At 37.2% G+C, this 14,013-nt stretch overlaps 1 protein-coding gene across 2 annotated transcripts in view; it reads right to left on the reverse strand.

Moving 5' to 3' along the window:
- Positions 1–5,275: 5,275 nt before the first annotated feature.
- SLC9B2 (solute carrier family 9 member B2) overlaps positions 5,276–14,013 on the reverse strand; it is a 45,943-nt gene continuing 37,205 nt past the window's right edge. The window contains exons 10-12 of one of the 2 annotated variants that reach the window (XM_007190970.2): positions 11,959–12,067; positions 8,557–8,693; positions 5,276–5,641 (exon numbers count right to left, since the gene is read on the reverse strand). In XM_007190970.2, coding sequence (XP_007191032.1) covers positions 5,420–5,641; positions 8,557–8,693; positions 11,959–12,067 — 468 coding nt within the window. In that variant the 3' untranslated portion in view covers positions 5,276–5,419. The remainder of the gene's footprint in view (positions 5,642–8,556; positions 8,694–11,958; positions 12,068–14,013) is intronic. The other variant, XM_007190972.2, reaches the window with a different exon arrangement.

The raw sequence follows: 14,013 nt of genomic DNA on the forward strand, positions 1-14,013 counted from the left end.
CTCATTCAAATTACAACTCTTTCTGGGGCAACTGAGTAAAAATTCTCTTTTTATTGTAACCCCTTCCCACTTTCAGCATGGTGTAGACAGCTCAGCAAGGATTTAAAGTCACTTTCTTCCTTGTTTTAGGAGAGTAGACAAGGTCTTTTGTGATTATAGGGTTAAGGAAATGCTTTGTTCTCATGGTAGGGAAGGAAAAAGCAAGGAGAGCCCCAAGGATACTGGGATGAAGAACAAATGGTAGAGCTGGGAAGAAGGACCTTTGAGAGGAATCTGCTGGACTCCAGGACACTGCTCTGTGCCCCAGATGCAATGGACTGCTGGAGGTCAAGTGCTTTAGGGTCTATTTAAGGAAGATGGAGGGCACATCAACAAACAGAGTTTTGGAATTCTCACCAGGTCAGAGGGCTCAGGCCATATTTAATTTGAGTTAGTCAACTAAAGCATGTGATATCACTTCCTCCCAAAATGGCACGAAGCAATTCCCATCTGTTACAGAGAACTAAATTATTCATATAGAAATATAATGTTCTGAAACATTTCAAAAATAATGTCCTTCATTTATTTAAAGAGAGTATAATACAAATTTAATAATAATCACTTAAAAAGCAGCTAAAGAAACATCTGAAGCTTTTTTGGTAAAAAAAAATCAATACTAAAAGTTAATAGTAATTAAATTGGTTATATTTGCAACAATGCCATTAAAGGCAAAAAAAAAAACTTTTGAGGAACAAAGACAACCTTATTCATTACAGCAGTTTTCACTAAATTTGATATGAAAGTAGTTTCAAAAATATCTTCTGTATAAATGGTTCTGTACTTCTGAAAGCACTTCAGTAAAAATAGAAATTTGGCCAATGATCTATTTGGTATGATTTAAGTGCCAATTTTCTTTTCCAGTCTTACCTCTCACTAATTCCCTTTATCAACCTTAAGTGTCAGCCATTTACCCCAGGCTTTACTGTTTTCACACTTGGCTAATATGCCAGCCCTGTACCTAGCTGTTCCCTTCTTCGCTTTACTCCCTAATATCAACTCATCAATCCAAATCATATCGTTTCTTCAAGGTCCGGTTCAAGTATCACCTCCTTTAAGAAGTTTTCCTCACTGAGAACAGTTTTGAATCATTCATTTGGATCACAGCTATTTGTACACATCTTACTTCCCTGTAAGGTTCTTGAAGGCAAGTATCTTATTCATATTTGTATTCCCCTCAGAGTCAATCTCCCACTAGAATTCAAGTTCCATTAAACAGAACCCTTGAATATCTTCTTCATCACTGTATTCCCCAGCACCTAGCAAAACTGGCACATAGTAGCCAAGTTACAAGTGTATTCTGAGTGAGTGAATGAATGGATTTTAGAACATAACTCCATAAAGGCAGGGATTTACCTGTTTTATTCATTGCAAAATGAATATTTGAGTATTACCAGGTGAATAAATTATTTTTTGGAAGGCTTAGCATTCATTATATACAACAAAAATTCTTCAATCTATATGCCTTCACAGAAGTCAAATGTATTTATGTTGCCTTTCACCCAACTACTTCGGTGGATGATATATCGTTCTGAAAATAAGACATCCCCCAGAACTGCAGGAGTAAAATTTAAAAGAATCAAAATAAAATGGGTGTTTACATTAGTTTCAGTTTTCTTTATTGTGCTTTTCTGTGTTCTAAATTTTCTGCAATGAAAATGTATTATTTTGTAAGCAGACAAAAATAATCAGTACCATTTTTAAAGAATGTAATGGATGAGATCACTTGCAAACATAAGACTGAGGACATTTTGAGAACATTAAAGTCCAATCAATGTTATATGGAGTTAATACCAGAGAGAAGAACACTGGACTGTGAAAATAACTTGAAGAGCTGAAACCTAATCAGTCCGCCTAAAGACAAACAAACAGACAATAAACAAACACTTCTCAAAGGGGAGATTGATGGCACCAACCCTAGGAAAAATAGGGGTGTTGAAGAACATGAATTTATAGTGTTTGTTTAGCACTGTCCTTGGACGTATGACACCCTTGCTCTGCACTGAATTGTGTCCCCCCGCCAAATTCGTAAGTTGAAGCCATAACCCCCCAATGTGATGGCATTTGGAGATGGGGACTTTGAGAGGTAATTAGATTGGATAAGATCATGAGGGTAGAGCCCTCATGGTGGGATTAGTGACTTTATAAGAAGAGACACCAGAGAGCTTGCACACTCTCTTCCATCCCCATTTTTTCCCCCCACCATGTGAGGACCCAGCGAGAAGGAGGTTATTAGCATGCTACGAAGAGAGCCCTCATTAGAGCCTGATGATGCTGGCAACTTTCACGTTTGACGTCCAGCCTCCAGAACTGTGAGAAAATAAATATCTGTTGTTTAAGCCACTCAGTCTATGGTATTTTGTTGTAGTAGCCCAAGCAGACTAAGATAGACTAAGCAGACTGACATCTAAACTGTTATGTGGCAGGTAGTTTTCTGATATTGGAAGGGAATCTCCTCACTGACTCAGTTAATAAAAATTTACTAAATGCCCACTGTGCTTCATGCCCTGTGCAAACTGCTGAGGATTCAAAGATGACCAAGATAAGGTTCCCACCCCTCAGGGGTTAATTTAATAGGAGACAAACATATAAACAAACTGAAAAAAGGACTATAAGTACTATGACAGAAGTATGTATAGGGTACATACACTGTTCTTTCAGGCACCCAGAGGTTAGAGTAATGGTTTCTATCTGTGGTTGGGTGGGTGGAGTAAGTTTGGTTGGCTTGAGTCAACACTCCGTATCAAATTAACTCTGAGTTCACCAGCCAAGTCAAGAGCTGTGCCTTACGATGTGGTGAAAAACCTGAGACTTCATGGTGAGCCCTGCAGAGACCAATGCTGGACAGAGAGCCATAGAGATTTGGGTGGGGGCTGCTGACCGAGTAGAGGTAGGAAGTAGCTGCATGCTCTGAAAATGGCATAGGCTATGGCAGTGGCTTACTGTGCTCTTTAACTATTTCTACATTCTGTAAATTTCCACGTCTAATTCTTCTTTGGCGCCTTGAATATTTATAACAACATTCTCATTTACTTATACTAACTGTATTTTGTATTAGTTAAAAAGTATTCAAAGCCTGTTACATGGAGAAGAGCTACTGGTGAACATGGGAACCAGCACTAACTGCAGCACCCTTGGGCCTCACATGCCTTTTGCTAAGTCTTAATCATCCCCCATGTCCTAACCCTAGTCCTACTTTCTCTGGAGGCTGTGTCTAAACCGCACCTCCCCCTGGATTGATAAGGTGCCCCTGCTATGAGCTCCCTGGCGCCCCTCTACTTCCTGCATCATGGCATGTATCATACCGTTTTGCAATCTCTTGTTTAATGGTTGCTCTCCTCTATCAGACTGTCAGATCCTTAAAGATGGGAACAATATTAGTCTTCATGATGTGCCTGGGTCACCAAAGGCTTTCAGTTAAGTATTTGTTGGATGAATCTAGTTTCAGAGCTTGTGAAAGTAGAGGACCAGGTGAGCATTAAGTTTATGGTGCTACCACCAAGGTGCACCTGGCCAAGGAAGTTCATCCATCTGAACTTTGGTATACATTAATCCAGTCCAAATTGAGAACATAAACACTAAGGGAATACAGTCCCAGAAAGTAACCAGAGTCAGGCTGACATAAAAATGAAGATTCTATGGCTTCGTAGTATGTTAGCTTAATAAAAATTAAGCTAGTTTTGAACAGAGGTGAATGTCATGGTGGAAGGGGCTGGAACAGTAGTCTAATGATAAGATTATTTCAATATGAGATGTTAGTCTAATAACTAAATGAAGGGTGTATGTACCCTATTCGCACTTCTGTCAGAGCACTTATATCCCTTTTTACAGTTTGTTCATATGTTTGTCTGCTATTAAATCAGACCCTTAGGTAGTCTAATGACATGTTTATTTAAACATGATTATTCTAACAACTAGGCAGGAGTTGACCTAGAGTAGAGGAACTTAATGGGTGACACACAAAAGCAGAGATGGTCTGTTGATTAAGTGGGATAAAATGTGACTTTTGCAAATATGCCTTTCTTGTTATCTTCTCTACTAGCATGTTGCAATCCCTGAAATTACTGCCACAGAAGTCACTCTTTTGGTTAAAGTTACTATCTTTAGATAGTCCTTGTTAACCTGCAAGAATATGCTATTAGGTGATGGCAACACCCAACACAATGGTACTTCTGGCTCTCAAATCTGATCTTTCCATCTCCCAGGAATGTGAACGCTTAGTGAGAGACACTTTCTCAGCCTCTTCACAGCAGGGTGTGGTCTTCACTAACATTATGTAAGAGGAGAGATGTGTCCAACTCCACATCACTTCCTTAAAAATAAATTTCTGGGGCTTCCCTGGTGGCACAGTGGTTGAGAGTCTGCCTGCCAATGCAGGGGACACAGGTTCGAGCCCTGGTCTGGGAAGATCCCACGTGCCACGGAGCGACTGGGCCCGTGAGCCACAACTACTGAGCCTGCGCATCTGGAGCCTGTGCTCCGCAACAACAGAGGCCGCGATAGTGAGAGGCCCGCGCACCGCGATGAAGAGTGGCCCCCGCTTGCCACAACTAGAGAAAGCCCTCGCACAGAAACGAAGACCCAACACAGCCATAAATAAATAAAATTAAAAAAATAAAATAAAAAAATAAAAAATAAATTGCTTGCCTTGGACTTTCTTTTTTTCCTTCTTCCCGGGGATTAGAAAGGGGACAGACATCTATAACCTTTGTCCTAAGTTAGGGCATGGCAGAGCCTCAAGACAGAAGGACATGGGTCTCTGAGTAGACTGCATGAGCAGAGTAACCCTGTCAGCTGGTTTCATAAGAGGGAAATAAATTTCTCTATTTAAGTATTTCATGTTTCGTTTCTTCATTATAGCAGCTTACCTTACCCTGATTAATATGATATTCATGAGGCTGTTGTAGAAATTGATGAGGGATTGTATTATGGTATTTTAAAAAAAGAAAAGAGGAGCCCAAAACAATTCAAGGCATGAGAGGCTAGGTGACCATGAATCATGAAACTGTGATGGTAATAGTAAGTCAGAGCATGCTGTTGGCTAGCAGAACAGGACACTGAAATTAAATTGTGGTAGTACATTCAAGTGTATATGTCCCTATAAAAATTAAGATATAATGATGAATAAGTGTGTGAAAACAAAAAAAGAAGGTAGAGATCAGGTTGGAGATGTAGAACATTACCCCCGTCCCCCCATATGGAAAGGGTAATGACTAAAAATGCTGTTTAAAGAAATAGCCACACTTTGGTTCTAGTATATTTTAAGCTTAAACATTACATATGTCAATATCCACATGGATAAAAGTAGCCTCTGCTAGTTGATAAAAGTAGCCTCCGAGAGCAGCTTTCTGATGACTATATTCAGCATTCTCTCTTTTCACCTCTAAACCTGTATAGAAGTCTCTCCTTGATCTTCTTCATCTTTATTTTGATGTTCAGCTTTCTGGAGAAGTCTGGGGCCTAGCAAACCAATAAGTAGACTTCCAATTGGGGCTGTGATGAGGATGGCCAAAAATGCCACTGTCAACACATCCATTCCATATCCTTCTAACTGTTTCTCTCCATGTGATCTTGCTGTGTCCAAAGCCACAGATCCTATTGCAGCCTATAAAAGTTTAAAGGTAAAGTTGGAAGCATGATAAGACAAGCACATAGAAAAAAAGGTTAATTATTTTATCATTTGCAAAAACAAATTTCTTGTTCTTTTGCTCAACTGACAAAGTTCTATTAGTCTTCTTTCAAAGTGTACTACAGTTGATTTTAATGATCTAAAAGCTCTCCCTGCCCTTGCATAGGGAAAGAATGATGATTCATATGTACCTATTTGCGTAAGGTAAACTTACAAAAATATCAGGCAAATGTATTTCAGAACACAAGGCAAATACAGACTTAGGATATTAATTAACTAGAACAAGATTCTACATACTAAATTCCTCCTGAGTAAAGTTGAAAGTTACTGAATGGTCATTTCATTCTTTTGTCTTTAGGAATTTGGAATTAAGAAAGGACAAGATGAAAAAATGCAGTGATACTTACTGGAAGATAGTAAAATTTTACATGAAAAAAAATAAGAATGCTGCTTTAGAGCCTAAACTAATTGTTAAACATCAAGAAACTTGAAAGTGGTAGGTACCTTTGAAACTTGAAGTTAACCTTATTAGGAATTTGATTAACTCTTTGCCTTAGGAGTTGGTGAAATGTTTTGTTTAAAATTTATCTACTGGGAAGTATTATGAAAACTCTTAGAGACAAAATGCAATATTATCAGTGCACATGGGGAAAATACATTAATCAATCTAATTATCCTCTTATTGGCACAGAACATAGCAATGAAACAGAAGAGAAAATATCAGTGTGGATGAGACACAATGGCAGAGACTACTAATTGCCCACAAATATCTGAATGTCTCTTTTCCCTTCTATAATAGAACTCCTGAGTTTAGCTGGTCACATTGCTGTCCAAATACAGACTTTTTTTCCAGTCTTCTTTGCAACTAGTTGAAGCTATGTATCTAAGTTCTGGCCATTAAGATGTGAGCAGAAGTGATAAATGCTTCTTGTAACTGTTCCCTGAAAAGAAATGGACACTTGTACCTTATTCTTTCCCCCTTCCCATTGGATGACAAACAGTGAAAGTTGGACTCATGGATGAAAGGCATACGCTGAGGACAGCAGTTACCCTGCCAGCTCTGGAATTCCCATGCTGCACTGCTGGTTAGAGAGAAATAAAAATCTCTCATTTAGTCCTCGTGTTTGAGGGCTCTTTGCTATTTCAGATCACCTTGTGCCATAACTAATTCAACATTTCATGAATTCTCAGCAAGAACTGCACACATTATGATGTATATTTCTCTTTCAGCTCTCCGTCATTGTATATATGTGTATGTGTGTGTATGTTTGGGGTTTTGTATGTTTGCTAAGTTGTCATTTGAAATATATTTCTGGGACTTCCCTGGTGGCCTAGTGGTTAAGAATCTGTCTTGTAACTCAGGGGACGCCAGTTTGATCTCTGGTCGGGGAACTAGGATACCACATGCCACGGGGCAGCTAAGCCCGCGCACCACAACTAGAGAGAAGCCCGCGCACGGCAACGAGGTGCCCGTGTGCCGCAATGAAAGATCCCATGTGCCACAACTAAGACTTGACACAGCCAAAAAATAAATAAATAAATATTTTAAAAATATATATATATATTTCTTATAGTAGGTCATAAACAAAAAAGTTTAAAGAATACTAATATGGAAAAAATGTATAAGAAAGTCTTGTTCCTTGTGCAGTGGCAAAAAAAGAAAATTGTATACAATACTTGCTTTGAGAACATGCACTATTCAAGACATCCTAGATAATTTCTCCTTGTTTTAAAATTTGTTTTCATAGCAGGAAAGTGCCATCTTTCAGATTTTGATGTTAGAAACAAATCTTTCATACTAAAGCTACTAGAGCGATTATTTTGATATTTACTTACTAAAGTTACTGAAAGTAGTGTGGAGGCTGGAGATACTGTGAGGGAGAAACTGTTCTACTTACTGTGCTCTATTAACCTCACAGCATTCTTAGTCACTATGTCTCAGACACCTTTGAAAGTCTGATGGAAAGAAAAACTTCTCTGGAATAATGCCCCAATCCCATAGCCACACAAAATCTGGCATATAGTTACAGAGCAGCACACTGCACCCCTCAAAGCTTCCTAAATTAAGAACACCTAATTTTCATTTCATGAAACAGAAATTTACACATTTAAATAATTGCAAAATAATCAAGGATGAAACAGTTCCATCTCATTTGTTGTAATTAGTTGGAGAATACACAATACAATCAGGGATATATTACATTTGCAACAAATGATGATCTATACAGTTCTAATTTAATGAGCAATTATAGGTATGCTACCAAATACCTGGTCAACCCTTTCGAGTACCTATTGGTTACTGCTTTGTTTATTAGAGTGCACAAATTTTGGGTCAAGTGATTGAGATGTTTGTCAGGAGGTTCAGGTGGTTTGAAAATTTAATATCAACTAATAATCTAGGAAATAAAGCATTTTCTGAGTTATTTCTCAATAAATCTTTCTCTATTAAAGACTGTGGTCAAGCATAACTGATCATCAATCATATAGACATTGAAGTATTTCCAAATACTAAGATGGGCTATGCTATTTCTGTTTCACTCTCTTCTTAGAAGATATTGAAATGAATAGAGTTAATAACTATCTCTTCAGGTTATTTTAGAGAGCTCTGACTGACAAAAATTCCAACTCTTCCCTCCTGCTACTTACTACTGCTTTCTAGTAGTGTAGGGATTTATTGGATTTTGAGTTGCACCCTGGTGATCTAAGAAAATTTAATGAGCTGTCATATTTAATGAATCAATATACCAAAAATAAAACTTTTAAAGTGTAAATTAGTATAAAATCTTATCATAATCAAACTTCAATTACTTATTTTCACCAAATTTGAACAAGCCCTCTTATTAAAAATTTCAAGGTATCATATAGAAATAGGAATTAAAATCCATCATTACCTGGACTGTGGCCTTTGGAAGCCATGCAAAAGAAATAAATATCTTTTCCTTAAAGTTAAAACCAGCAAAACACACCAGCAGATATGTAGCCAAAATTCGTATCAATACTGCAATGCCCAGGGTGGCAACACAAAGGCCTGTAAGAAATACTCAGTTTTTAGACATAATGAAATACTGGGGAAAAAACTGAATCACATGGTTACTGATTCAGGACTCTTTCAACAGAAGTCTAAAAACATTCACAAAATTAAAAAGACAAAAATGGCTAGGCATAATTTATCAAAACATCAATATTAAGTATCAATCAGATCACTTGTTTAAAAGAAGTTATTTCCCCTTGTTTTTTTAATAGTAAAATACACAAGATTTATTTGCTCTGAAGAGAATCCAGAATATTCCCTTAAACTGAAAACAGAAATTAAACATATTTTAATTTCTACAAAGGAGATTTGAATGTTCTTTTAAGCTTTATAGCAAGAAACACACTTTCTCCCATGCATTTATTTAACAAGAATTTATTCAATAACTATGCATGGCAGGATCTGGACTAGGTACTAGTATCCAAAAATGTATAACGTACAGACTCTGCTTCTATGAACTTCAAAGACAGAGGAAGACAGAAAGATAAAAAACTAATTAATATACTATAATGTAAGTACAGTATAAACATACTGGTAAGAGGGCATAGAAGAAGAAAAAATTATTATTTTCATCAAAGTGGTTGAGAATTCTTTACAGAGAGTATAAGACCAGAGGCGATATTCAAAATATTTATGAGCCATTATGGAGGCAATCAGCCAATCAGAACAGAGCTCGCTGGGCAGTGACCAATCAGAACAGACAGTGGCAGTCTACAGCTGTTTCATCATACTGGTGTGTACACTGACAGCCCATTAGCCCTGGTTTTCATATACAGCTACTGCATTCAGTCAGCATTTAGAATCCTTTGCTGGTAAAGGTAAATTCATCCTGAAGTGCAAAATAAAGGATTGTGACTTGGCCGCTGCAGGCTACTGGAATCTGAGAAAGGCACAGCTAAAGTGACTGCTAAGTTATAGGGTGATTTTTTTTTAAAGTAACATTTGTTGAGCATTTACTCTGTGCCAGGTTCTGTACTAAGCTTTAAGTGCATTACTTTACTTAATCCTTACAACCTGTGGGGTAATTCCTCTCATTTTACAGTTGAAAAAAGTGAAGTTCAAAAAGGATAAACAACTTTGTCAAGTTCAAAAGGCTGGGTAAAAGGGATAGAACACTGCAGGAGGCTCTACTGTAAATCTGCAATTTTTTTTTTACCAAAAAGTTTTGTGGCTTTTTGTTGGAGGATATTTCTCCCAGGTTGGTAGATTTTCAAAAATATTTGTTGCTGAAGTACAAGATACAAAAGAGATGATCCCATTCCCAGGAGGGAACGTTGAAGGTTTGGGGAGAAGATGAAGAGGAAGTTTTAGACACACTGAGTTTTAAGTTTTGTGGGATTTACAAGTGGTGATGTCCAATCAGCCACTGGATTTATAGATTTAGAGATAAAGATTTTGGAATTACATAGTTTATAATCAAAGTCACTGAGTGTAGATGAGCTCAAGGAAGTGATAAAAGAGCGAGAAGCATAGAAGGTTTTGGAAAGAACTTTGAAGAGGAGCAGCACTTAAGCCATACATACTATAAAGACTCAAAAGGCACTGGAAAATATGAAATTTCAGACTTCAATGTGAAAGTGTTTTAAAGAGGTCAGTAGTATCAAATGCTGCTGAGAAATCAAGTACAATAAAGACTGGTAAGTATTCAGTGGATTTAATAATATAACCTTGGTAAGAGCAGGGTTGGTTGTGTGATGGGGCAGAAGCTAAACTGAAATGTACTGAGGAAGGGAATGAGAACTGAAATGGAAAGGGGACTATAGACACCCTTTTGGAAAAGTTTGAAAAGAGCAATAGAGAGATAGAGTGGTAGGTGAGGGGGGAAGTGAAATGGAGGAAGGATATATATATAGCTTTCATAAATATATGTGTGTGTATTTATTTAAATTTTGATTGTGATAAAATACACATAACAAAAATTACCATCTTAATCATTTTAAAATGTGCAGTTCAGTAGGCATTAAGTTAAACATTTACATTTTTGTGCAAAAAATATCCAGAAAGTTTTCATCTTGTAAAACTGAAACTCTGTACCTATTAGACAACAAATCCCCATCTCCCCCTTCCCAAAACCACTGGCAACCATCATTCTACTCTCTATTTCTATGAATTTGACTCATATAAGTAGAATCATACAGAAGCTGTCTTTTTTTTTTTTGGACCTTGTTAATTTTCTCTATTGTTTTCTACTTTGTTGATTTCTTTTTTTTTTTTTTTTTATTGAAGTAGAGTTGATTTACAATGCTGTGCCAGTCTTGGCTATACAGCAAAGTAACTCAGTTATACACATACAGACATTCCTTTTTTTATATTCTTTTCCATTATGGTTTATCACAGGATAATGAATATAGTTCCCTGTGCTATACAGTAGGACCTTGTTGTTTATCTATTCTATTTGCAATAGTTTGCATCTGCCAACCCCAAAGTCCCAGTCCCCCGCTCCCCCTTGGCAACCACAAGTCTGTTCTCTATGTATATGAGTCTATTTTTGATTTGTATATAGGTTCATTTGTGCCATATTTTAGATTCCACATAGTAGTTGTCTTTCTATGATTGGCTTATTTTACTTAGCACAATGTCCTCCAGGTTCATCCATGTAATAGCATGTATCAGAATGGAAGGATATTATTTTAAGATAGAGATTAAAGTCTGTTTAACTTCTGAAGAGAAGAACACTGTGACAAGGATATTTGAGGATGTATAAGAAAAAGGGAGGAATCTATGTGTAAGATCCAGAAAGAGGTGGCAGGGGATGGGATCCCTAGTATGGACGGAAGAATATTGTGATGCAAGGAAAGGAGGATATGATGAGTATATGTGTGTAAATTAATTTTTAAGTGAAGTGCTATGAATTAAGAGAGTTTTAACATAATGGCTTTCAAATGTGTGAATGAATAAAAGAATGAATGAACAAACATTTTTATTCTATGGGTACATATTATAGAACTCACTAGTTATCTTTAAAATTCTGGCCCTTGATCAGGGTAAGGCTAGATGAACATTTTTATCCTTGGAAAAACACTTTAAGGCCTGCATTTTATTGATGGCAGTCAGCAGTGTCACTTTTCTTTACAAGGAACAATATTTAAAGGTATAATATTTACTGTCTTAGATTGACAAACATTATTTTCTAACGAACTGCTCTAAAAGACTTAGCTCGTTACTTTTTTATATAATTGCGACAATGGGAACCACTGAACACATACCTACTAAAGATATTTCAACTGAATATAAAAAGAGTTGATTTTAGCAAAATTCTCACCTACAGTTTCTGGTCTGAGAGATATAATGGATACCTCTGCTCCGATCAGTCCAAAGAGAAGGGGCTGAAAGATGAACCAGGCAACTGCTATAACCTTTTCAACGTCGGCCTAAAAGGAACACAAACACACCCAAACAGACTTTCATTATATGAATTTAGAAGTTCTAAGAATTTTACTAATTTGAAATTTGAGTCAATCTGACCTGAGATAGCCTTTACCTCTGTAGCATCTATAAATAAGAAGTTAGCTAGAAGAGAGCAAAAAATTGCGCAAAGATATTTCTAACACAATTAAGATATATGAGGTACTTTAGTGTTGGTTTACAAATAAATGTTAATTATAAAGAGTCTTACAAAGTAATCTTAGGACTTCTGCTTCTGAATATACAATCTGTGTGTGTGTGTATTATAATGAATAATATTATATTAATTATATTGTTATTACATTATTGCACAGTTTAAAATTTTGTTAATTTTCATTCAACAATATGATTTAAAGACCTTATATCAGTGCATATATCTAGATATTCACCTCATAATTGCTGCATAGTAATCTGTGGTATGGAAGTACCATAGTTTAGTCAATCATTTCTTTATCGATAGGCCTTTAAGTTGTTTCCAATTTTTTCTTTATAAAAAAATACTGTTTGTGGATATCTCAAATCATGCACAATGATAAAATACAGGTATAACAAAGTGCTGTGCCAGTTATTAATTTATTGCTCTTTGGCTCCAAATCTGCCTTTCCTTGTTTCTCTGCAGAAAATGGAGCTGGGTCCTTTAAATATTTCACCTTTGCCAGCTGGTACCATATTAAATATTGTCAGTAGAAGGTGCTGAAATATATTGCAAGAGAAGGAACTCTTCCTGGTTTCTGTGGCTCTTCCCAGCAAGATCTTCCAGCACAAGGCTCCTGCAGTCCAGGTGGCTTCTCCAGTGCCAGGCTTTTACCGTGCATGGTGGCCAGCAGCTTTCCCCAGCCGACACCTGGGGTGGTTTCGTAGCCACCTCCCTTGGGCCATATACCTCCCCATGCACCCTAGAGGGTGGATTTCCTATAAGTTTGGAGAGTAGATTTCTAGTAAATTTTGTAGGTAGGGCACCATGGTGATTTCTGTGTCACCCAGTGAACCAAGGCTCTAACAAGGTCTGGATTCTCAGCCCTGGGGGAGGGAGTAGTGAGGTGAGGAGGAGAGGTGGAAGGGTGTGCTTTATCTCAGCCCTAGGAGTTTACAGCTGCTATTCCTGTATTATTTAGGGGTCTCTTTACATCTTACAAGCCAATCCCTTGTTAACTGATCCCCAGGATGGTTAATAATAAGCTTCCCTATTCCACGTTACTATGTGATTTCTCTTTCCTTAGAAGACCCTATTTGATATAAGCATAACTTTATAACACATAATGCAAACATCCTAGGAAAAGACTGACACAGTTTACCATGCAAAACTAAAATGTCTGTGGCAAAATAAACCATAAAAAAGACAGTGACAAACCAGGAGAAAATAACTGTACTATGTGTAACAGAATAAGGAACAATGTCCAATCAATAAGAAAAAGATAGAGACCCTAGTAGAAAAATGGGCAATGCATATGCACAAGTAATTGTACAAGAAGAAACACAAATGGCCAAAAACCCTGAGACACTAAAACTCAGTAATCAGAGAAACACAAATTAAAATGGTATACCATATTTTTGGGGGAGGGGTTAATCACACTGAAAGAAACACTAAAAAAGTTTTAACAATGTAAAGTATTTGTAAGATTGTTAGCAAACTGAATAATTGGTAGGAGAGCAAACTGACAATGCTTTTTTGGAGGGCAATTTAGCAGTACCCATTACAGTACCTAAGAATTTACATTTAACAGATCTTTTCAATCAACATTAAGAATCTTTATTTTGGGGGACTTCCCTGGTGGCGCAGTGGTTAAGAATCCGCCTGCCAATGCAGGGGACATGGGTTCAAGCTCTGGTCCGGGAAGATCCCACATGCTGCAGAGCAACTAAGCCCGTGTGCCACTACTGAGCCCACGAGCCACAACTACTGAGCCCGTGT

Source organism: Balaenoptera acutorostrata, chromosome 5 (assembly GCF_949987535.1).
Source record: "Balaenoptera acutorostrata chromosome 5, mBalAcu1.1, whole genome shotgun sequence".
Lineage (NCBI taxonomy): Eukaryota > Metazoa > Chordata > Mammalia > Artiodactyla > Balaenopteridae > Balaenoptera > Balaenoptera acutorostrata.